This window comes from Hetaerina americana, unplaced genomic scaffold (assembly GCF_022747635.1).
Source record: "Hetaerina americana unplaced genomic scaffold, ioHetAmer1.1.p SCAF_46, whole genome shotgun sequence".
NCBI lineage: Eukaryota > Metazoa > Arthropoda > Insecta > Odonata > Calopterygidae > Hetaerina > Hetaerina americana.
The window spans coordinates 1,475,151-1,500,169 of record NW_027287052.1 but is presented as its reverse complement, the minus strand read 5'-3'; the positions used below and the strand labels follow the sequence as shown (position 1 = coordinate 1,500,169).

General features: G+C 38.5%; 2 protein-coding genes across 3 annotated transcripts in view; both read right to left on the bottom strand.

Annotated features, from left to right (window-relative positions):
* LOC139693288 (zinc finger CCCH domain-containing protein 18) overlaps positions 1-8,375 on the bottom strand; it is a 36,529-nt gene extending 28,154 nt beyond the window's left edge. The window contains exons 1-4 of the mRNA XM_071591401.1: positions 7,890-8,375; positions 6,370-7,592; positions 844-973; positions 237-326 (exon numbers count right to left, since the gene is read on the bottom strand). Of these exons, the coding sequence (XP_071447502.1) occupies positions 237-326; positions 844-973; positions 6,370-7,583 (1,434 nt within the window). The 5' untranslated portion in view covers positions 7,584-7,592; positions 7,890-8,375. The remainder of the gene's footprint in view (positions 1-236; positions 327-843; positions 974-6,369; positions 7,593-7,889) is intronic.
* A 4,526-nt stretch (positions 8,376-12,901) lies between these two features.
* Tcs3 (Probable tRNA N6-adenosine threonylcarbamoyltransferase Tcs3) lies at positions 12,902-21,355 on the bottom strand. 2 transcript variants are annotated; one of them, XM_071591409.1, is made up of 7 exons: positions 21,017-21,354; positions 20,056-20,135; positions 19,828-19,969; positions 17,842-18,061; positions 16,218-16,396; positions 13,478-13,709; positions 12,902-13,068 (listed from the first exon to the last, which is right to left on the bottom strand). In XM_071591409.1, the coding sequence occupies exons 1-7, from the start codon at positions 21,129-21,131 to the stop codon at positions 13,020-13,022; spliced, it is 1,017 nt and encodes a 338-aa protein (XP_071447510.1). In that variant the 5' UTR covers positions 21,132-21,354; the 3' UTR covers positions 12,902-13,019. The 2 variants fall into 2 exon arrangements, with proteins under 2 accessions (XP_071447510.1, XP_071447511.1); XM_071591410.1 differs by having other exon boundaries at positions 12,917-13,068; positions 13,469-13,709; positions 21,017-21,355.
* Between the last annotated feature and the right edge of the window lie 3,664 nt (positions 21,356-25,019).

Below are 25,019 nucleotides of genomic sequence, written 5' to 3'. Positions count from 1 at the left end.
ATATTTCAAACTTTCATACATAAAAAGATATATCAAAGTTTCAAAGCATTTAATCATCTTTACGATTGTAATTTAATTTAAATTTAAAAGTTCTGGGAAGAGAAAAACACGAAGAGAGTAACACACAGATAATGAAGAGTTGACTGTGTTCTTAATTCAGCATCACAAGTCATCACCCTGTATAATATTCGCTACATAATTGCAAAAAGGCAACCAAAAGAAAGCAAGTCACCCACCTCCTTTGCGTGGCGTAGTCCCCGCTCCCAAGCACTCTCAAACACCGGCACAACCTCCTCCTTCCTGGTCACCGGGAAGGGGGCAGGCTGCTGGAAGAGGTCAAGAAGAAGGTAAGTGTCAGCCAAGGAGTCAACCCGAGGGGAGTTTTATCATTTGGGGGCAGTTTCCAATTAGTGAGGCAGTCCTTAGCAAAATCACCAAACTCAAAAGGGATCACATCCTCCATGGATATTCTTAAAGGGCAAGAATACGACCTCCTGGTAGGTGGGCTGCCATGTGCCACCACCATGCTGTTTATCATGAGAGAATAACCTATATAAACCATTTTAGCGAATGATAAGTCACTTTGAAAAAGTGGATTTTCCAATACTCCCTAGTCATGTGGACTAATCATCCTCAATCCAGTTCCACTTAGGGAATTTCCCAAAAGAATTATGGCTTGACAAGAGACCTTCAATGCTTGTCTCAATTTTTCCAGCATTCTGGCACTCAAAATGTCCTTCTTCATCACCTCATTCACCTGGTTACCCCCTAGATTCAGCAAAATGAACGAGCCAATAATTAGGTTCAAAATAAGTTCATTCATGAGATTTCAAATCCACTTACTTGGAAAGGCTTTTCATATGGTATCCTGTAGTCTGGGGAGTAAACAGGAGGCCCATTCACAGGAAGGAGTGCCCGAGGGAGCTCAAACATTGTGTAGTTACCTTTGTCGGTCACTCCCGGGTGAACAAACCTGAAAAATGATTAAAAAAACGATTACTTATTAGCAATAATAATATATTTATTTGCCTAAAGATCAGGTAACAATTGCTTGCATGAGATATGATGCACTTCAGATTTTAAATATTCATTAACAAATACATGTTAGGCATAGAATAAATCATCGTTGTACATAAATATGAAATTAATCATTGAATAAATATTATTCCAATTGTTTTGTAAATATATCATGTACTGAATGGTAAAAATTAATTCATGGATAATTTTTCAACCTCATCTTAAAAATAGATATGGAGTTGGCCTCATTTACATAGCTGGGTAACACACAGTATATTTTTGCACCCATTGCTAAGGGGCTATCACAAAAAATTTTCCTCTGATGGTGTCATAAATGGATTTGGTGACTAATTCTATGGATATGATATGAATATCTTTGTTTAAGCAATATTTTTTCAGGTTTTATCTCACCAAGACTTACACCAAGTGATAAATGTACAAACTTGGAATAGTTAATGCATTTAGCTCAATTAATAGTGGCCAGCAAGGAATCAAATAAGCCTCCCCTAGCATACATCTTTCAATTTTTTTCTGCCACAGAAACACCAAACACAACATGCCCACTGAGGAGCCCCCCTCCAAAAAAAAAACAAATTAATAAAACAAAATTTAAAATATGTGAGGGAGAAAATTATCTAATGCAGAAATTCCATTAATCTATGGCACAGTGAAAATATTATTGGATGATTAATTAAATGTTTCAAAGGTTTTTAATACATCATGACTTGAAGAATGCTTACACCTGTTTCATGTTTGCATGAGACTTTGGGGTTAAAATTGAATAATAATTGAGACCTTTTACAATGGAGATGGAAAATTGTAGTTTTTTTAATGCATAAAATGGTTTTACATCCTGCTGATAGTTCATAAATGTAATTAATTGATAAATGAACAATGCCATTAGTGGCATGTAAGCCTCAGCATATCATATTATCATGCCTTAGTGGCCTCTATTTATTATATCTCTAAGTATCAGACATTTAACTTCTTTTCCCCAGAAAAAAGGGTAGGTAGAGTAAATTAAGTCTCATACATAAGGGAACATGGTAAACCATTGGGATGAGCATGGGCTATTGGCCCTGAGAGGGCCTGGGTGCAATTCCTTGGGATACCTCAGGGAACCCTCATCTTTACCCAAGAGCTGTGAGATTTTTGGGGTAGCAGGCCTTCCTTGGAAATCACTGTTGGCACAGGAAAAGGAACTGGCCCCCTACCATGATGTGTGAATTTCATATTCCATTAGATTTCTCAATATTGAGTTCTATCCTCACCTATCAAACCAACCCTTGGGTTGACAACTGTGGTTATATATTATAAGCAGTATTCTACCAGGTTAACAGAGATTTTATATGGGCCTAGGCACTATCCATTGCTCTACTCCAGAGTAACTTTAAGTCCCAACTTACATGACAAAAAAATTCCTAAACCCCAACACATCATCTCACCAAAACACATCATTTAGCTGTGCATACTTTCTACCAGCCTTAATGCTATCCAAAATGCCAATTACTTTCTCCACTCCTTGCTTTCCCGGCATTCTCCCCTACGTCCCTGTCTTCAGCATCTCACTGCCTTTCAGTACTTATTTCATTTAACTGTCACACCTTCAAATTTTTCCCAACAGTCATCTCTCTTCCCTTACCATTTTCAGAACTTGTTTTTACTCCTTCCGGCCAATTTTATTTTTTCCATCCTTCCCCACACCCACATCTCAAAAGCATCCAATCCATGCTTACTCTATTGCTTCACTAATCAAGTTTTCAAACCATAGAAATTTATGAACCAAAGCACCAGTATTTTATTTATACCTTTACTTAAGGTGCCTGTAATCTACTCTGGCCACATTGTAAATTCATCTTTATACAATGTAGTTCATATTTTAATGTCGGTGGGTCGCGGTAGTCCAGTGGGTAGAGCATTGGACTACTGACCGGAGGGTCCCGGGTTCGATTCCCGGGCAAGGCACTCTGGGCACCTGCAGCTCCACCCAAGCTAAAGTGATTTTTCGGGTACCAGGTCTTCCTGGGAAACCATAACCGGCACAGGGAAAGGAACTGGCCCCCCTACCCTGATGTGTGAATTTTCACATGCCGTATAGGGCTTAGTACTGGGTGATCTCTACCATCACCTACTAAACCAACCTTCAGGTTGATTACTGTGTTTATGGTTTGTTTTCATGTCTCAACTATTTGGCCCACTCTCTTCCAAAACACCTCTTAAACAATTGAAATGTTCCATCTGTTCTAGTTTATGCCCCCCAAATTCACATTAGTTTATCTTAGCCTCCTATTTAGGATTTCATTAAATCCTAAATAGGAGGCTATCATTCTTGGTTTTCTAATGATTGATTCACATCTCATGCCTATCACACATTCTTCAAGGCACTCAGTAATAATTGTAACTCTTTGGCTGACTGGCTAACTGACCCTTGATCATCCGCAAATCTAACTGATTTGAAAAGAGTCCCACCACCACATGTTCACTCAAGCCCTTGCACTGCCTCCCTTACCATTTTCTCTGCATATATAGGTATGTATTGAAAAGAATAGGTAATACATAATGGTCACCCCTGTTGTTTTTCCTGCCTTGTACCGCAGAATCCAACTCTTCATTCACTGTCCTCACCTGTGCATTCTGAACATGTACAGGTTCCAGATAGGTCATCTAACCTATCAGTATCTTCAGCAAAATATTCATTAATTGTGCCCAGTAGTCTATATCAAATTCCTTCTCAAAATCTATGGACCATTCAGATATATCCTGGTGGTACTCGTAGTTCCTTTCTACTGATGACCTCATTACAGCTACAGCATCTTGTGTACCCATCATCCCCTTCCTAAACATAAACCGATTTTCTCTTAAGTACCAAATTTCCATCTTCTTCATCTTTTTGCTCATGATCACAAAGTAATACCTTTGCAGCATGTGGAATCAAACTTATAGCCTGCATATAGTTCACACATACAGCTACTTTTCCCTTTTTTCTGAAAGTTTATCAATACTGTCCTAAAAAATTCTTCTGGCCATATTCCTCCCCCATAAATGCTATCTCAAGTTTAATATGCCCATAAAAACATTTTCCTCATTCGTTTTCCCTGATTCTCGAGTAGTTCTGCAGAAATATTATCTATTCTCAAAGCTTTCTTTGATTTAATTTCCTTCTATTCATTTTCTTTATCGGCTCAATTTTTACAGTTTCATATCCTTAGCTATCATTTTCAACACCATATTCCCTTTCTAAATCCAAATTTACTGGTCTATAATCTTTATCATAAAGTACCCATCAAGTTTCATACTGTACTGAAAAAAATTAATACCATAAACATAGATAATACACTGCAGATATCTGTACACCAATTGCGCTCACTTATTAAACTAAAAATGTAACCTTTGTCGTTGATTATCTTTCCAATTCACACCAACTGAACTATTTAGTAGAACATAGTCGATCTGCTACTACTTACTTAGAACCTTATTAACAGAGAACTGCATACATATGGACTATTGTAAAATTTACAGATTCTTACTTCACTCTTAGTCTAAATGAAGTATTTGCTTAGTATCTGCCTTAAGGTGGGAAGGAATTCGGTTGATATCTATAAAAAACTTTTGCCCAAAATCTTAATTGCATTAAATTTTCACACCTGAATAGTTTTTATACAATAGATATGGAAAATTGCATCCATTTGCTAAAATATGCCCTAGTAGGAGCCTGGGTCCCTAGATATGTATATGAACAACAATTTTTATCGTGAAAGCACCCATTTGATAGACTCAAGTTGCAATCATGTTCATTAGCAACAATAGCAACACCCATTTATCCACCTGGTCAGCACTTCAAATTAGGCTTACAATAAATGGATATTCTACAATTACTCCTTCACAAACAAAATAGGCTCATGGTAAGTACGACACCAAATTACATCTGCTCCGTAACTAACAAAGGTAGGGATGTGCAAGTCTAGACAACTATCCACTTTAGTATTTATCACTCCTTGCTAATTAATTACGGCTAAAATGCAGAAATGTATCCAAACTGATCAATCATGGGACCCACAATTTTCAGTTAAAATCAATAAATCATAGTCACAACCACGCATGAGAGAACATTAAGGAGGGCTCTATGGAGTGTAGTGATGGACTATTATCCGGAAGTCTCAGGGAAGTTAAATCACATGTTAAAGGACTTTGACTAGAAGATTTGGTTTCTTCAAGAGATTCATCTTTGCCCTTTCCTGGGAGAAGTGAGGCAGGAAGAATGCGGTTGAATCGTGGGCAAATTGCACACAGGTGAGCATGATTCTTAGAATGGTTAAGATATCAAATGATGCTGGTATTAACAGGACTCCAACCAACCAAATTAGGCATTGTTATTTTTTAAATCAATTTAAATTGAATAATTGTTAATTCAATGGAAAAGTTAAAAGACTTATTTTTTTGAAAAATAATAATAGAGTGTAAAAGAATACATGGGGCAATGCTAAATCAATTCGGTTTGCTATGTTATGCATATGGTGTAACCACGTGCATATTGTATTATGTGCATACCACTACATGGCCTTGTTATTTCTGACTTGTCAGATCCTTGTGCGAACAAATCATATGGCATAATAAATATCATTTATACTTGAAAAATTAAACGCCATATTTTTACTATCATTATCATTTAAAATGGCATTAGTAAATTGTCCATATGGAACTCCCCTACTTTTCCTTGACCTTTGTGGCCCAAAAATTAAGAAATGAAATGCCACTCCGGTGGCAGTGGTTCAGAATATTAAATGTGTGAGGTGCTGAGAGTCTTGGAACAACTGGAGGACGCACATATTCAACCAAGCCTCCCAACTCAAAATTTAAATTCAAAAATTTGTACCTTTGAGAAATGGAATTTTGACTTTCATACAGCGCCTATTTTGACATCTAGCTACTCTAGCTCTAAATACAATGCATTGTTTTTTTTAAGGAACACTGGCCAATGCTATTAAGAAGTCTCAACAACTTGAAGGATATAACTTCAGATCATTTTTCTCCTAAAAAAAAAACAAAACTGATGGCTTTCGTACCAACCACAATGACACCTAACAAAGGTTGGTGTAATGTCTGAGGGTGGATTTCACTCAATCCATTATATGACGTATGAAATTCACACAGAAATTAACCAGTGTTGAATTACAGGGGGCGTCAATTACTTATTCCTTTCACTGCCCATGGCTTTAGAGCAGGCCCTGGCACGCAGAAAATCATTCAGATTGAGAGAAGCTGTTTGTGTCATCAGTCATGGTTTAACTTAAACGGCTAATCAGGGTTGCAGTTAAGAAATGCAGAATCACAGAGTGGGGAGGGGCTACGCACCGACAGCTGGAGCCCCACGTGCACTGCCCCCTGTTGTAGAAGCGGCACACGGGCCTCGGTTCCATCTCGCCCGGCCGCGCCTCGTCTTCGTCCGTCAACTCGCCCTCCTCCAGATCCTCACCCTCCTTCAACTCCCCGTCGCTCTTGTCGTCCATCGCGCCCTCCTCATCATCCTCCTCCTCCTCATCCCCCCCACGCCCCCTCCCCTTCCGCTTCTTCCGAGGGGCCGCCCGGGGCTCCTCGCACTCCCCTTCTTCCTTGTCCTCGTCCTCCTCGCCCCCACCGCCCGGGGCGCCCCCGCCAACCCCTGCCCCCGATTCTTTCACCTGCTCCTCCGCCTCAAAGTCCAACTGCTCCGTCTCCACTATGTGCTGCACGGGGATCATGGAGGGGGCGGTGGCGGGGGGTGGTGGAGAGGGGACACAGGAGGGCGAGGGGGCAGAGGGCGGTCCCGGGGGGGTGCAGGGCCCTCCCGAACGCCCCTCCTCGCCCTCTTCGTATTCCTCCTCGCCCTCCTCCGCCCGGGAACCCACCGACATCGCCGGGGGCGACGCCGCGGGCCCGGACCCCGGGGGCTCCCTCAACCCCACTTCACCCCCGTCACTCTGTGGGTCCTTCACCTTGCAGTCCTGGGCGAAAACCGCCTCCAGACTGTCTCGGGAGTCCATGTCGGAGACGTCGGAGAGGTCGGCGGGCGGCGGGGGCGGAGGCTGAGGGGAGCGAGACTCCCCCCTGCCGCCGTCGCCCGACTCCTCGCCGAAACAGCAGTCCTCCTCAACCGAACACTCCCCTTCCTCCTCCCTGCCAGGGGATTTGGACTTAACGCTGCCCTCGTCGTCCATCGCGTCCTCGGCCCTCTCCTCATCCCTGTGCTTCTCCACGTTCCCTTGTCCCTCACGACTTGCATTTTCCTCGTCGTCGTCCCGACCGACCGAGGACGCGGAAGTATAGGACGACTGACTACGAACATCGTCATCTTCCTCTTCACTCGTCAATATGGAATTGGACTCGCCCTGTGGGGATTTTGGCGTCGCGGATCGCGCGGGCGCCTCCTTGGGAACTTCCCTTTCCTCCTCTTCGTCCGAAGAAGCGGAGGTCTCACTCTCCGAATGACCTTCCTGGGGACTCGGGGTGTTGGACCGAGTCCTGCCGACTCTCACGGCCACTTCACCTCTAGTCTCAAAATTTTCATCCAAGGAACTATCAGAGTCCATTGTGACAACCTGGATGCAAAAAAAGAATTAAATGAAACGTCATATTCGTAGTAAGTGGTTTTAAGCACAAGACTGCCAAATAAACTGACTCGGAAAAAATGAGTGCAATGCAACGAAACAAAATCCAGGTAAATTAAATCAACATGGAATCGACAATCGATAAATATTTAGGACGTGCATATCCTTATTATCGAGAAAATTATGCTAATAAGCCATTAAAATCACTACGAATCGCCGACAGAAAAAGTCTAAATACCTGTTCACCATGATGACATCTTAGTGAATCAACTTTAGGCAATGGCTTACCTTTAACACGGTGCAAAACTGCTTTGGCACGTTGTGGATACCAGTAATCCATATTGAAAGTTCTTATATTTGGTGACTTATATGTCTTCTTACGGTAAATTTAGTACCACGCAACATGGCAGAAACTACTTATCCATCGCAATTTACAACATATTAACTTTCACATTACACGTACTCCACGGTATTTTTCCGTCACATTTTGATTACAAATAACTATGACCTCGTTAGCACACGGTATGCCTACCCGGCAATTCTCCAAAGCCAAAACTTCACTTTAGAGATGTCTTCTAACGGTGAACTTTCAATCGTTCTTACCTTAAAAACCTTGACGCCAGACTCAGAACTTGTTCAAGCTTCACAAAACAAATAATACTCCATATGTGCAGGTTATTTATCGCAAAATGATAGAAACCCGCTTCATCCTTTTTCGTTAAAATGCTTTTCTTCGTATTCATACACCGGATAAAGCGGATAAGGCGTCGGAGGTAAATGGCCGTCACTTCCCGTGTAGCATCCTGATGATAACAAAACACTGTTGATGTTTTTTCGTTATATAAATACGGAAAAAATAGGATATTACGTTTAATTCTAGAGATATATCTCGAACATTAAATTAACTATTGATCAAGATACCATTCTAGTTCAAATTCCGGGAATGAAAATGCATTGTAATTTAATAGTAATTGTTGTTTCCAATCGAATTCACTTGTTATTGTGCGCATCGTACTGCAGTGGAATAATCACGAACATCTTTAAGCATGCCGAAGGGCGGGCATGAAATTGTTATTTTTGCAAGGCTCCTGTGTAACCCTGTGGTTTGGTTTTAACGGATACGTATCCTAGTTTCGCATTGTCCGTTCATTCTGTGTAAATATTTGTGAGCCCTCATTAAAAATGAGAAAATCTTTTGTGACAAATTTAAGTAATAGTTCACCTCCACGTTTTGAATTGTTATTTAGAAACTTTTTGTATTCTCACCCGTGATTTATTGCGGATTTATTTATTACACGCTGCGTATTTATTGTTCATTCGTGGTCGCTTTGTGTGGAACTAAAAATGTATCCGCCTGGATTTGTTTTCAAATTTCGATGTCTGTGTCATAAATATAGAAGTATTAACCAGGTACATAGTTATTAAGCACTTGAATTTAAGTCGGTGTACAAATGAGTGGTATTCGAATGTAATTAACGTACACAATGTAAGCAACGTATGCCATGTTTAGATTTGGCACTGTGTTATGAGCTAGAAAACACCAGCCTGCCGGAAAGAATAACTGGGTTAATAGTTACTTAATGCTTCATTACGAGAAACAAGATATATTGGCCTTGGAATTATAAATGAATAATATTATTTTTCTTTAAATAATTTTCTAATGAGTTTAAATTTGTGTCTATTTATTTACAATGTGAATTGTAATGTTTGAAAGTGAACTATATTAATATAATTGGGTGTAATCCTTATATTGAACTAGACTAGAATTTAAGCAGTGGTCAAGTAAAAGCCTGTTAGGGTGTAGTTATTTCGTGGAAAATGCTCATGGATGTCCCAGTGGTCAAATTACTTATTAATAAAAAAAAGCCGATAAACAATGTACCCTAAGACTAGGTTAGCCTTTGCGTGTAATACGATGGTTGGTACCCCAACATTCCCAGGATCTTTGGTGAAGTTGCTTCGCGTGGCAACTAGTTGAAGAGCTTAAATTTTTTAGTATCGATCATAGTTGTTTGGTATATCCTTCACGGCTTGATGATGAAATTATTGATTTTTTGTTATGTCAACGATGATATTCTAGATGTATGTTCTATTTATTATGCCAGAGATGAGCACAACATCAAAGTATTTTTTAATGTTGCCTTCTGAGTTTGCGTGAGATAGGATCGGCAAAAAATTGGAACTTAAGTAGAAGTATGAACTTAAAAGCCAGTATATAATGATTCACAACATCTATTTCATTATATATATATCAGAATGATTGTTTGTGTTAACAAATAAATACGTATGGCTGGTGCCCTTATACCACGTTATTGTTTAGATAGAAGCCTTCAGCATAAATGTCTTCAAAACAAAGTACCTCAGACAATGCTTTGGGAGGCTAGCCTGACTGAAACAAATTTAATTGCAATAGTGTTCTTCACAATAGAAAGCCCTGGGAATGCAGTTGTGGTGGGAAAGTGGCGACTTCCGAAATGCTTGCATCGTATGGAAACCCAAAAATGTATCTGTTAATTTCCATAGGTCCTTTCAAAACAGTGTATTGCTTTTGAAGAATTATTTTGAGAAATAGCCCTACATAAAGTACACGATGTTGAAATATTTATAGTCCATTTAAGGTTAATTTGTAGTCGTATGTACAAGCAATGATTGCAATATCGGAGATAGGTATAAAAACTCATTAACTGAACAAAAGCCTAGTATACAACATGCTTCACTTTGTGAGTAGTAACTGCATTGCTTGCTTCTTTAAAATGTTTACAGTGTGTGTTAAATAGGTTAATGCTCGTAGTCTTGGGCCGCCGAATTTACTCTTATTGGTCCTACCAAGAGGATGATGGTCATTCAACCTTCTGGTAGATTAACGGTATACATTCAGATTATTTATCTCGTCAAAATCTTGCTGTACTTCACAATAGAGAAAGCCATGCTCCATGTTTCACCCCAAAAACAGTATCCTAGGTTATAAGCCCAACTAAAATAAATGCAATCACTAGCACCCTTTTAGATAGCGCTACGAACTCCAATGATCGAAATGTCTGATGTGCCCAAGTCAGACTTCCCATGATTATTAGAATTTTCAGTGAATCTAATGTGCAGTTGTTTACATTCTGGGTACATTTAGAACCGGGCTGAAGTTTACAGTTCGGCTTTACTCTGTGATGGCTTTTGTCTCTTTATAATATCTTACCTCTTGTGTTAGAACAAAGCCTAAATAGGATAAGTACTGAGTTTCTGAAAGTACAAATCTTTCTTATGAAATAAAAAACTTGTTGCTGCGTAATTTCCACACTGGTAGTGAAAAAAATCATTAAACAGTATACTGAGCTAAAAAGAATGCACAGAAATCAAGTCGATCAAGGGGAAATGAGATTTGATGATTCCTGAATTATGAATGCCTGTGTTAAAACCAAGGAATCATGGAGTAAATGGAAGAAATACTGGATTGGCTCAGAGGAAGCAAGGCCTTTATCCCTGGTATGTGAGTGATGAGGCAAGTAATTGTAATCCTATCCATTGGCCTGGCACAGTCAGTTTTCTTCTTAAAATACCTCTGACACTACTGGCAATATTGTCGCCGACTTAAATGCAATAATGATGACTTAATCTACTGCTTATTCCATGTTCCTCCAACCCAACTGAGCTCCATGCATACTTGCATAAAGTGGCCAATGGAAACTGCTGGTGTTGATGGTAATCCTGGTACTCTTCCTAAAGAATGTAATAATGCCAGTCACCTCTTTTGTCAGAACTTCTGGAGAGTTCCTATATGCTGTGAAATAGCTCCTTAATGTCATCTGGGCTAGTGGGACCTTCCCCTGCAGATTTCAGTGTATTATAAATTTCCTTGATAGCTCAAGTGGCTAGGCCCGGCGAGTCAAAGACCAATTGTCTGAGTCCTGGAAAGTAAGCATTTTTGAGCTTGCGACCTGCCAGATTCCTGCGTTCGTCTTTCCTAGGTGTCCTTATCCCTTTTATCTGTATCCATGTGAATGAATGTGTTCGCCATCTTTGGTGGGTGAAACAGCTCCCTAATGTCATCTTCTGGCCAAAGAATTAGGGCACATGGTTGCATAAACCCCCGGCAGATTTCAGTGTGGATTACGTTTGCTTGATAGATCAAGTGGTTTGTGCATCGGCCTGGCAAGTTGAAAGATCCGTGGTACAAGTCCCCTTCAAGGAAATATATTGTGATCTGCTTGATTCTGCCTTTCTTACCTCTCCTGTGTTCGTCTTCTATATATGTGTTCCTATCCCTTTCCCTTATTTCTATGTATATAAGTATAAATATATATATATTTAAAGGCAATATAGAATCTAACAATTACAGACCCATCCCTTCTTTTGCAATTTTCCAAAATTATGGGATAAGTGTACTGCCAGGTTGATGGAATTTTTTGGGGAAGCACATGTCTTTCTCTTTGGGACCATCAGTCTCAATTGGATTTTGTAAAGGGAAAGCACTCTTCATTGTCATTGATTTTATAACATTGGTTCTTAGATTCCAACAGCATTGATCAGTAGATTTCTCTACATTTTTCTTAACTTTCCAATTGACATTGCTGACAACAGTTACTACTTCAGGCTAATAAAGGAAGCCAGTGAAATTGCCAAAAAATGAATTGAGAAGACTGATGACCTATCCATAGTGGTTAGAAGAGAATCCTTTGAGAAAGAGCCAATCTGAAAGCTGCAAGTTCAGGTATACCCTTTATAAAGATGATCAAAACTTCAATCAGATGCCTTAGGCCTGAAGATGCTGGTTGGAACACCAGTGAAACTTGTCAACTATGTCAATGCACAGAGTGAAGACCTAACAAATGGAGAGTTATTCTACCTTTAACTTATAATTGAACTGCCAAATAACATCAAATCTACCCTAGGTATATTCTCACTTATGTCTTTAATCTTGTCAATCATGAGATCCTTTTTTTCTAGTTGTGATAGGATAGGCACAATATTTTCCCATAGATGGAAAATCTTACTCATCCAATGATCACCAAGTAGTTTAAAGTATGTTAAGCCTTTTGCGTGTAATGTTAGTGTGGTGTGTCCTGGTGTTCCCCTAGGCTAAATTCTGGGACCAGCCTATGCTATATGCCATGCCATAAAATGTCCGCCAAGAAAAATATAATTAATATGAGAATCATTTATTTTATCTCTGAGAATGAATGATTAAAGGTTTTAGAAAGCAAACAAGAAAGGGTAGGCATTTATGATAAAATGAGAGATAACTATGAGTGTAGAATAATCAGACACAAATGAGCAAGAAATTTTTTTTGAGTGATAAAATTTATTAAACAAATACATATTTTGCATCAACACTCACAACATGACAGCTTCACATCTTTTGGTTCACACAAATTTGGAAGATCTGTAGCCTGGAGACATTTCATTTTTAGGAAATCCCATTCAAAGCTAACTGGAACACGCTCGCCATTCCACCTCGACTTCATCAGTGCGATACCTGCAAACAGAAGTAAACAATGTTTTCTTTCACAATGGTATCAGAAAGTTCATGGTGAACATATGAGAATACCATGAAATTCAGTTTTGGGAAGATTACTAACATTGAGAAAATGATGACTGATGTATTTGGTGAAAATACAGTCAGAATTATAAATCAGTATCCCCTGGCAATGTTATCAAAATTTGAATTTCCAAGAAATGAAATCATATGGAATCAAACAATTAAAAACTAATACCAAACAGCTGGAGACAGTACACTCCATGGTAAGAATATAATGCACTCAAATTTCAAAGAGCTGCCCTTCTATCCATCCAAGTTAAAAGCCCATTCCTTCAATTAAGTACACACACATTTTATTTTGCATTTCATAAATGGAACAGAAGCAAGAAAAAAATACCATTATCACCTCTGCGTGCAAGTGGTTTCCTCCCATGGCGTGTACATTTGACAGTTGAACATTTCAATGCCTGCCTGTGCGATCATTGCGCCATTGTCGATGCAATACCGCTCATCTGTGGCATAGAGCGTGCCACCCCTCTCACGACACATTTCGGCCATCATCTGCTGCAGCCGCTCATTGCACCCAACGCCACCCACCACCAGCACCTCATCCGAACCAAACTGCGCCATTGCCCTCTCTGACAGACAGACATTGATGTTGATAAGTCAAACAGTCAGGTCCATAGAATCCCATTCAACACATTTCACTGATAATGCAATGAAATCTAAAATTCTCAACCTGGGAATACGAGTGAAAAACAAATATCTCAAGTCAAAATTTATTGAGGCTGGGTGAGAAAGCTATTTCAATAACCTATTTTAATTTTTTTAAGAATTCATATATTTATCACAGGATCTTTATGTGGGGCTAGCACACATCTTCCTCCATATGGTTTTCCTGTTTATGACCAAAGGAGGAAGTGTGGAGAGAAACCCGGTGTTGGCATTAGCCTACTCTAAGCAAAAGGCGCCTAGGGGTCCACAGTTTAACATCTCATCCAATGGATGTTGTACTCAATTAAAGTTCTCTCCACAAAGCACCTCAAGTAGAGATCGGGATACCACTGAAATATATCTCCCTTCTCCAGGATTCGAACCCTGGGTGGGCAGCCAGTATGCTAGCCACCACGCAATAATCTTGATCCCCTTAAATAAAATGCATACCTAGGGCTTTTAAATGGGAGATTTGGTGAGAGTTTCATCTCACGCCAGGGATCCTACCATAGGAAATATATTCACTCAAAACTGACACATACAACAATTTCTCATGCATGGTAAAGTGGGTCAATTCCTGGGAATTCAATTGAGTGCTAATATTTCATGGGATAAGCACATTAAATCAATCAACTAAGCTCAGCTTGCTATCTCTCAAGGTAACTGTGGTAGTATCATACCACAAGCAAAACTTTTCTTTTAAATGTACACTATGGAGATTTCTATTTCCAAGTGATACACAGTCTCTGATGTTTCGGTCGCTCATATTCATCCCTAATTACCTTCAAAGGTAATTTGTAGAAATAGACAAAGAGAATAATGGCTGATAAATCCTATTATTCCCCTTCCTGACCAGTATTTAGGAATGAGCAGTTACTTTCTTTTTCTTTTGTGTACATAATTATTGCAGTTATCTACATAAAAAATAGAGAAAACATTATCACCAAATAGTGACCATCATGATCACCAAACAAGGAAGGCAATGGATACACATTACAACAGTTAGACAATTTAATCCATGAAAACAGGGCAGAAAGAAATAGGAATTAAATTATTGAATTGCCTACCAAAGCATCGACAGCAATTTCATAATCATTTTATTGATTTGACATGCATTACATCATGCGCCATTGTCAATGCATTATAAGTTCTGACAACACCAGTAGTAAAATAAATATCACTACCATTATTATGCCAAATAACTCTCAGGCTTCTTCACTTGATTGTGTGTGTTTGAGATAAGAACATAATTCAGCTGAACATCTGACTCTTTCCCCTTAATTTTTCTTGGGCTGATGCTGAGAAGAAAGTGTTTGCTGTAACTATTAAGGTTCCCCCATCACCCAATATGTTCCCTTTCCTCTTTTTAAGCGAACGATTTTCTTTATTAATTCAAATACTCTTCCTAATTCCTCTCCATGATGGCTGGCATATAAGGTTTACATAGAAGTATCAGTAACAATTTTTTCCTGAAGAGTGCGTGATGTGCTGAATTCAGACTATTGATTAAGTCTCCGCATGATCGCAGATCATATTGGCATTGATACGATGACAGTGCAGACCATTATAACTGAAAATTTAGTGATGTGAAAGATCTGCGCTAAACACGTCCCAAAGGTCTTTGGACGGACGAACAAGAGAGCAGAGTCGAGAGTGTCTCCTTTGCAAAGAACTTCTGCAACGTCATCGCGATGATTCCCTCGATCCCCTTACAGTCCCGACTTGGCATCAGCAGACTATTTCCTATTACCAAAAGTTAAATCTTCCCTCAAAGGACCCCACCATGGCACCCTAAGTGTCGGTAAAGAAGTTTGCACGCGTACCCTTAAGGACCTTCCCGAATCCATCTACTAGGGAGCTTTCGAGCCGTGGAAAAACCACTTGAAAATGTGTATCGACACTTAAGGGAGGTACTTTGAAGAATTTTGAGGCAATGTAGCAATATCTGAAATAACTATATTTATCCAAAACTTTCCTGATACTTTTTATACAAACCATGCACATTAAGAGACCTTAAATACCACTGATCCAGCCTAAGTTGTCAAAATACTCACATCATTCATTCCTAAGCTATTTTTTCCAAGAAAACTTGGCTTCAGTATTAAAGTTTTTGGATTTCTGAGGTTAGTGACATAAAATGGTTGTATCAAGTTCACATCATCCAATGTTGAAACACTTTCAGTATCACAATAGATAAAACTCATACTGGCTAAGGTTCAACTTTTGGTATGTGGTCCCTGAGCTTTATACAGAATAGATAGAACAGAACGTTTAGGAAAACTACTACCTAAGCAGAGGGCTCAATTCCCAGTTTTGGAACTAAGGAACTGACGATTGGTCATGGGTGAGAAGGGAGAAGCTCAAACACATTTAAACCATTCATAAAACAGAAGCTGATCAAAATAAAAGGCAATAAATGTGAGGGCACCAACCTGTGATTTCCACCAACATTGCAAACACAGTTTCCTGCAACGAATAACACAAGTCCGCTGCCTGGTACTTTCCTGAGTCAAGAAGTTCTTGGGCATGCTCTTCAATGTACGAGAGCAATCCAGAGAAAGAGACATCCATCCCCTTCACCACATATGGCAATGAAACAAAATTTACACCCCTGTAAAGCAAAAGACAAAATTTAAGTAAGACGACCAAGACAAACATCTGCAAACTAACTGATCAGCATAAAAATTTATGAGAGTGAGTACTCTTGAGGATAAAGGAAAAACATCTCGAACAATTGCTTACTCTGCATTAATATGCTAGCTAGCAATCACTTCAAAAAGATATACGTTAACCAAAAGCTAGAAAACTGCTGGCTCATAATTGCCATTCCCAAGTTTGTAAGTTTACTCGCACATCAATAGTTACCCAAGCAAACATTCTGATTACTAACTTCTACCCTTAAACCTACGAAATTATCACAATGAAAAAAAAGCAGGTAATCAAGGCACAGAACTGGGTGTAATTTAGGACTTTTACAACAAAAATTATCACAAGTGTGGTGACTGCATGGGTGGGTCAGACAAATTTGTGAGGTGAAGGTAAATACCCGAGATAACTTGCTTGAATGCCTATCGTTGATAGGAACAACATCTTTCCTCGCAGGCCTCTTAGGAGGAGTCCCTTCTTTTTCACTGGGCAAGAGCACAGGAACACACACTTTCTAAGTCAGGGAATTTTTTCAGTGGGTGTGAATGGACAACGCAAATCTAATTTTTTTTGGCATACTATTTAGACTTCAAATCTGCACTATCTGCAGTCATTACTTCCACCAATGGTTAGTGCTTCTCCAAACATCTACTGCCACAACTTTCTCAGCTGATAGACTACACAGAAATTTTTACAATTTTCTTCGACTGAGGGTTGTTTGAATAAAATGAAAAAACTCTTCCTTTCCCATAAACTGACAAATACAGCTGGGAATAAGTGTGATAATTTTGATAATGTTATAGGTCAAAGATGCATTACAAATGCCAATGACTGCCAAGAGATACAGCAGAAGTTCCACGATGCACAACAGCATATTTTTAACAGAGGAAAATGTAAAAAAGAGAATTCGGAGTGATAAGTTACAATCCTATTTTCCGAATAACTTCCATTTAAAAATCAAAGCATTACATTGCCTTGCTAAGGCCTGCTACACTTTTTAAGGATTTTATCAACATATTTAGAATTGCTTCACCAGAGTGCTAGAAAAAGTCTTTCACTCCCCATGGTATCACATTGGCTACCTCCCACCATTCCCAGTCCCTCGGTATATTTTCCCACCGCACAGCTCATTTAATTCACACCACAGAAATCTCTGAAAGAAGAACTTCAGATTTATCAACCCAGAGATAACTTGATTTAGTTTCAGTGATAAATTTTTCTTATTGAAACTTCCTAATTAGAGGAAAATGAAAACTTTTTCCACATTCCCATTTATTTTCCAAATTCCTCATGTTCCGTGATTCCATCACCATTATGCACCGCCTTTCTTTGGATTCCCATGCATCAGAGGAGACCAACAAACCTGTGTCCATATTCATGCACCAAACCAATTCCCAAGCTTATTCTCACCCTTTAGCCAGCTGCTCAATGTTGTAACCAGGACTTGGATCGTTGGAGAGCTTCAACACCCTGGCAAACCTGTCAAGGCAATTTCCAACGGCAATGTCTATGGTTTCACCAAATATCCTGTACCTTTGATTTGAGTATGCTATAACTTGCGTGTTTCCACCACTCACATACAGCACTATGGGGTTGCTGCATTTTGTTACCAGCCTTCCCATTTCAATGTCTGATAAACAGTCAAGGAGAGTATACACTGAATGGATGCATGCACACATCACATGCAGTAAGGGTATGTTCTATTCCATACATGGCACTGAAATGCCACTGCATCACTAACAGTGCCATTTCAAAATTACCACTCCTCAAAAGTTGATGTTAACTCATCAAACATATTTGATGTGGTCAGTTATTGTATTAGTACTCCCTTAATATTATTTTTTTAATAAATTTTTTGTTAAATTCCAAAGAAACTGCGGGAGATGCCGCAACAGTAACTTTTAACGGAGTCATCCGCTAATGTGCATTTCAATGCAACAATTTCAGAGCGTAAAAATCATTCGTATTTCGTCATAACATCTAGTTCCTTTAAAAGCCCCAAAATTTCAGAGTTTAAGAGGACGCCTCGGTAGCTTAAGTGGCTAAAGCACTCGACCGGATATTGAGGGATCTGGGTTCGAGTCCCAGTCAAGGCGAATGATTTTTACGCTCTGAAATTGTTGCATTGAAATTTTTTGTTGTTTTGAACATATTTTTGTGACATAAACAAGCCATACCGCCTGTCATAGTTTCTGCTGAGGAAAATCTTTATATCTTGCTAATGAAAAATTTGTCTTGCATATCTGTAAGGCAGTTTTTCTAGGAATGCAAACAATGTTTCATTGACAGAACTAATTAAAATTAACTAATGACTTGTCTACTAATTTAGATTGTACTGCCAACTGTGAATAGCACCAATACACTTGGTCCTCTACGTCAATCAGGGGATGAGGATTATTCACAATTTAACATGGGAGCTCCCACTTCCCAGGCAAAAACATATGCCTAACAAAAACTCTGAAAAGAAGAAAGAATATTTTGTCACACTCATTATGAGATATGATACCCTGATAAAGCAAAGCATCGATGAAATTACTTAGCATTTACATGATGCAGTGAATGCACACCATGTGATGAAAAAAACATAAGTCTGAATGTGAGAAGAATTGGGAAGACTAAAGAAATATGACCCCAAGAGAGCTGCATCAAACAAATAATAACAAGATTTAAAACAGAGAAGCATGTGGTGGTGAGTAGATATCATAAATGAGCAAAGAAGTGTGTTAAAAGTTCCCCAGGATTGAGAATGACGGTGACATGGTTCAAAATCCTTCCAGGCCATCCTTATCAGAGCAAATCTGGTCACACAGTTTGAATGAAAGCAAACCACTTTTACAGTGTAGTGCGAGAATATAAAGGAATTAAAAAGCATACAGTTCATGCATGGTATCTGCTAAGTTTTTATTTGCTTTATAAGTAAGGACAACTACTAAAACATGAAGAAATGAATTTCTCTATACAAGCATATTAAGATATGTATCGCAAAATATAATCATCACAATGTCATCAACTTCATTCATTTCTATAAGTCACGATGATTAGTTTATATTAAAATATATATTCAAAGAATAATGCTAACATAATAATACCAAAAAATTGAATTGGCAGGATGCAAAAACCTCATAGAATTGTACAAGGTTCTTACAGTGAGCAATTAAATCTCGGCAGTAGAGGAAAATTTCCAGAATTCAGCTGAGGCCTACCACAGAAATTAGTCAAAACTTGAAATAATCAACATCATATCACAGCTTCTGTGTGCATTAAAAGTGAATGGAAGATCGTTAAGAGAAATTTAACTCAACTCAGAATGGGGAAAGTCATTTTTTTAAAAAGGATTTAACCTCTGTCAGGAGGTTTCTCACAATGGTTAACCAGTCTTTTCTTGATAAAGGATACGGCCTATGCAGTGATTCACCCCGATGATTGGCTTACACCACAACTGGGCCACGGTTCTAGCTACAACAGCTACTGAAACAAGAGGGGACCCCATGCCTGGCCCTTTGGTGTAGCATATGACGTCAATTTCTTCCGGAGTCACCTATAGTGCACATAAACATTAAGTTATTCAATGACAAGAGAAAAGAGTCATTCAATATATGTAACATAAATACAACAATTTGCTACCTCAGCTTCGGTGAGGGTTTCATGTAATAGTTCAAGGATATTGGCCCTGTGATGCTCAGCTGTGGCTTTTGGTAAAAATCCTGTGGAATTAAACAAAATAAAACGTCTTTCATATATTATTAAAAATTTTTGGAACACTACGCATGACTTCAACTCTTTTTACCACCATAAAATATGATTACTTCATTGTATCCTACCTAACCAAAACACACTGCCACCAGAGATTATTTTTTTATCTTTTAAAAATTGTTATCCTTCCTGATTCGTCCGCATTGAATTATTTTTGAAAACTAAAGCATGTTTCTGGAATTCGGAACATCCATTCGCACTCCCTGAGTCGGCCTGACACATGGAATGCGAAAGACTCAGAAAGTTCTGATTGCCTGTAAACAGCTTGGATGATACCTCGGGGTGCGAAGATGCACCGCCAGGATTTGAATATAGAACTTTATCTTCCACGATCAGACGCTCTACATACAAGGCTACTAAGCCTCACCATCATATAAACACATTTAATAATATTATCATGTCTATATGGAAAAGGCCGGCATCTTTCGGAGAACAATTCTCCCCTGTGCCTTAGGAGGTACCAAACCTTTTCCATCGGTACAAATCCAGAACTTTTTGACACAACCATTCGCTAAATATTTACATGTAAAGTTCCTTAGCAATAAAACAAAAAATTGAGACACATTACATCCCATTCATTTGCAATTAGTTCATTGGATAGCAACAAATTGCAGTGAATATGTTAAAATACATTAAAGCTCAATGTTCATGTCGAGTGGGTATCCACAGAAGCACGAGATCCACCAATTCAAAATAAAGATTTGTACAGTGTATATCCGTTTGAATAAGGAGTTATGCGCTGTAATTAGTACATAATTTCCATTTTTCTTACTGGAATCTTACTAACATTTCGAACCTTGGTAAATAGATTTGTTTACAAAGGATTACCTACCTTCACCAGGGGGTGAAATGTATGTTCTACGGCGGTTGGAAATAACTTTACCATCGCGAATGATTCCAATCCCTAATTTATTTGCACTGCCCTCAAATCCAATCGCAATAACCATTGCTACAGTTAGGCTTTCAAGATGCCAGAGAGTTTTGCCTATATTCGAATGTCACTATCTCAATTCCACACAGCGCCCTTAATCATAAAAATGTTAACGATATTCAGGCTTGAACAAGAAAACCGATTATGTTAATCAAAACATTATGAAAAATTCTGGACAAACAAGAGAGAATCAAAACATTATGAAAAATTCTGGACAAACACTTCCCCTCGGTGATTTCCTATCCTATTAAATGTTGACTAATGAAAGAAGTGGTGCAAACTGTAGAAAAATGTGCGCTACAGAAGGAAAAAATATAAGTTTTTCCTAAGAGTTTTCACATAATTTGAAAAAAAAACTTTGTTATAAAATTTATCATAGTAAATACAATCCATACCATTAATATATAAGTTCTGAAGCCACGAAAGACTAAAATAATTAAACTCATATATGTGGCTTTTATGAGTCTTATTCGATAGTCGTTATACATAAACTCGTACTAGTAGCGCTACTTTCAAAAGGTGTTTCGAAGGATGAGCCCCTCTTGACATCACCTTTCTTGACAGTGATATTAGATTATTCCACAAATTTTCACTTTTGAAAATATTTTTCTGAAACTAGTGCTCTTTTTTTCACACAGTAACCATACTAAATACGATATTCAGGGTTCTATGTCACAATACCCGCAATTTAACCTGATTTTACGCCTTTTCTCGATTTTCCTCATTTCCGGATTTTCTTAGAGTCATCAAGAATACCACAATAACTCATACTTTCATCTCGTTGGTGCATTTTTACCTCTTTACAATCTAACACAACATGAGAATTAGGTTGTTATCTAGGTGCTGACATTTGAGTAAATTCAGATACTTCCCACCTCACCCGGCAACTGTCACTGGAAAGTTGTGGTAGATACCTGGGATCATTCTGCCTAGGTGCGATGATTTATTACTTCTTTGGTAGTTTCCAGAATATATATAAATTCAAATGAAGGAGCGAAATTGGTGTTGGCCAACAAAAATAAAAAATATGGAAAACTTATAAAAAGGACAGTCGCTCGCATTTCGTATTCTCGGAATAGGTGTGAGTGTCCTTTTTATGTTTATATATATTTGCCAACACCAACTCGCTCCTTCATTTGATTTTTCTGGAAGACGGAGCTAAATTCCGCCGAAAGTATTAAGATATAACGTGTGAGTGTTCTTTTTATGTGTGTTTATACTGTTTGTTGCTGTCCAAGTTTTTCGACACACGGTAAATTGTTCGAGCTTTCGGCCCTCTCAGAGGACTTCTTCAAGTGAGACTGCTGACTGTCACTGTCAGTATATATATATATATATATATATATATATATATATATATATATATATATATATATATATATATATATATATATATATATATATATATATATATATATATATATATATGCTTTCGTAGACGTAACACGGAAGTGCCGAATAGTACAATACACAGTAACACACAATAAAGAAACACAAAAAAAGAACACTCACACGTATTTTCTTGATATTTCGACGGAAACAATCCGTCTTCCTCTGAAGATATAGAAGTAATGACTGATCTTCAGAGGAAGACGGATTGTTTCCGTCGAAATATCAAGAAAATACGTGTGAGTGTTCTTTTTTTGTGTTTCTATATTGGGTGTTACTGTGTATTGTACTATATATATATATATATATATGAAAATCAATTTTTTCGTTTGGGGACACGTCACGCCAGGGGGTTACATTATTTTGCAAAACAAAAGTAAAATTTTCGAAAGTAACATAGGTTAGGTCCGATCCGAATACACTTTTCTGGAAATTTTTGAGATCGAAGAAACTAATATTTTGGAAGAGCATTTATTTTTCGCGCACAGATGGCAGCACAGATTTCACTCGGAATTAAGATCTCAATGCATTCACTTCGGTGATGCTGATGCTGCTCGCACCCCCAGCAGTATTCCTATTAGCAAGCCTGCCGCTGGCATTCACACACACATATTCAGCTCCAAACATTAGACTGTCTCTATAAAACTGCTTGTCTTGTATTTGGCATTTGCATTTGTTCGACAAGATCAATGTAATTTTGAATCGGTTGTCAACAGAAGGAAATTCGCTACAATGTAAATAATATTTCATTTACTTCCCATTTTGAGGTCGTTCCTTGAAGCTTGAAGAAAAATAAGAAAGAGAGAAGATTTTCGCCTTTTTGATCGTTAGGACAATCCTATGGGATTTTCTCACACTGAAAACCTTACTGAATTTTCTTCAGTTAATTCTTACAGCCCTGCGGTTTAACATGATGTGAAAATTAACCTTTGGCCTATTACTGTTATAACTCTTATTTAGGGAATCCTACCTGCAAATCAAGCAAGATAATCAAGTTCTGCGAAATACAAGGATACTGTAACACACTCCCGTAACCTGGCAATTTATATTTCTGTCATTTATTCTTCACAACACATTTTTTTTGTTATTGACGACCATAAGACATCTTCCAGCGAATAAGAATATTTTAAGTTTAGCTTTAGGCTACATGAATGCTAATTAAAAGGAGAGACATGAAAAAAGTTAAGACTAGGACTATCTGAATGGTCACAAGAATTTCCAAAACTTTAATACACAATCCATGCATACCGCTGGTGTAATATATATGCTTCTCAGATGAAGTTTCTTTTTTCCATTTTTGATTTCAAAGACTATCGAGCTTCTGTCCTTATATCCGAGTTTGTTTAAATTTCTAACAATATATTTTATATCACCAATCGAGTTCAAATTTTTAATGTTGTTGCAATAATTCCATATTCTGAAAAGAAAATTGATGGATAAACTTTTCAGCGTTTTTAAGATTCATGTGAAATAATTGCTTTCGAAATAATTTGTCAATTCCGGGGCGCAGAAGTCCTGGGGATAGACCTCTGAGCTACTGACTGGAAGGCCTGGGTTCAGTTCCGGGTGACGACACTTGACACCCTCAGCTTCTTTCTGTCTAGATGGTTACTGCCCGCTATCGCTAGGGTACGTGGTAGGGAAGTTTATGAACACATTCAGAATGCGACATCAAACATTGTCTTAGTTAATTTTTAGTTACCTCATATTTCTCTAAAAATTCTCATTATGTTTTTTACGGCGTGGAAACATGGTCTTTGAAACAGGATGATAGTCGTAGATTGGAGACTTTGGGAATGGGGATTTGGAGAAGGATGGAGGCGGTGAAGTGGGCGGAAAGGAAAACATAACCAAGGGGTGCTAGGCGTGGCGGGGGAGGAAAGGGGTTTGCCGAATAATTCCAACAGGAAGCAGGAAAGATTGGTGCAGAGCTTTCCGCATTCAAATTGTATTTGTCTGAAGTATCCGCAAAATCTCGTCACAGACAACACCGTGGCTAAGAAATTCCTCGCGCCCATAAAATTGCCTATAATACGAATTAAAGCCAGTTACAGCTGCACAGATAAATTGGTCCGGAAATGCCGGACATATTCGCTAGTATATATATAACCATAAACACAGTAATCAACCCGAAGGTCGGTTTGGTGGGTGATGGTGGAGTTCACCCAGTACTAAGCCCGACGGCGTGTGAAATTCACACATAAGGGTAGGGAGGCCAGTCCCTTTCCCTGTGCTATGGTTTCCCAAGAAGACCTGGTACCCGAAAAATCACATAGCTTGGGTGGAGCTGCAGGTGCCCAGAGTACCTGCCCGGAAATCGAACCCGGGACCCCCCGGTCAGTAGTCCAACGCTCTACCCCCTGGACTACCACGACCCACACACACACACACACACACACACACACACACACACACACACACACACACACATATATATATATATATATATATATATATATATTTATATTTATTTATTTATTTATTTGATTAATTATTTATATGTACAATATACGAC

Coding starts and splice junctions, on each gene's coding strand:
- Tcs3 (XM_071591409.1), bottom strand. CDS start 21,131: ATGGTTATTGCGATTGGATTTGAGGGCAGTGCAAATAAATTAGGGATT. Junction 20,136..21,016: donor CATTTCACCCCCTGGTGAAG/GTAGGTAATCCT, acceptor TTAATTCCACAG/GATTTTTACCAAAAGCCACA. Junction 18,062..19,827: donor GGTGAATCACTGCATAGGCC/GTATCCTTTATC, acceptor ACTGTTTATCAG/ACATTGAAATGGGAAGGCTG.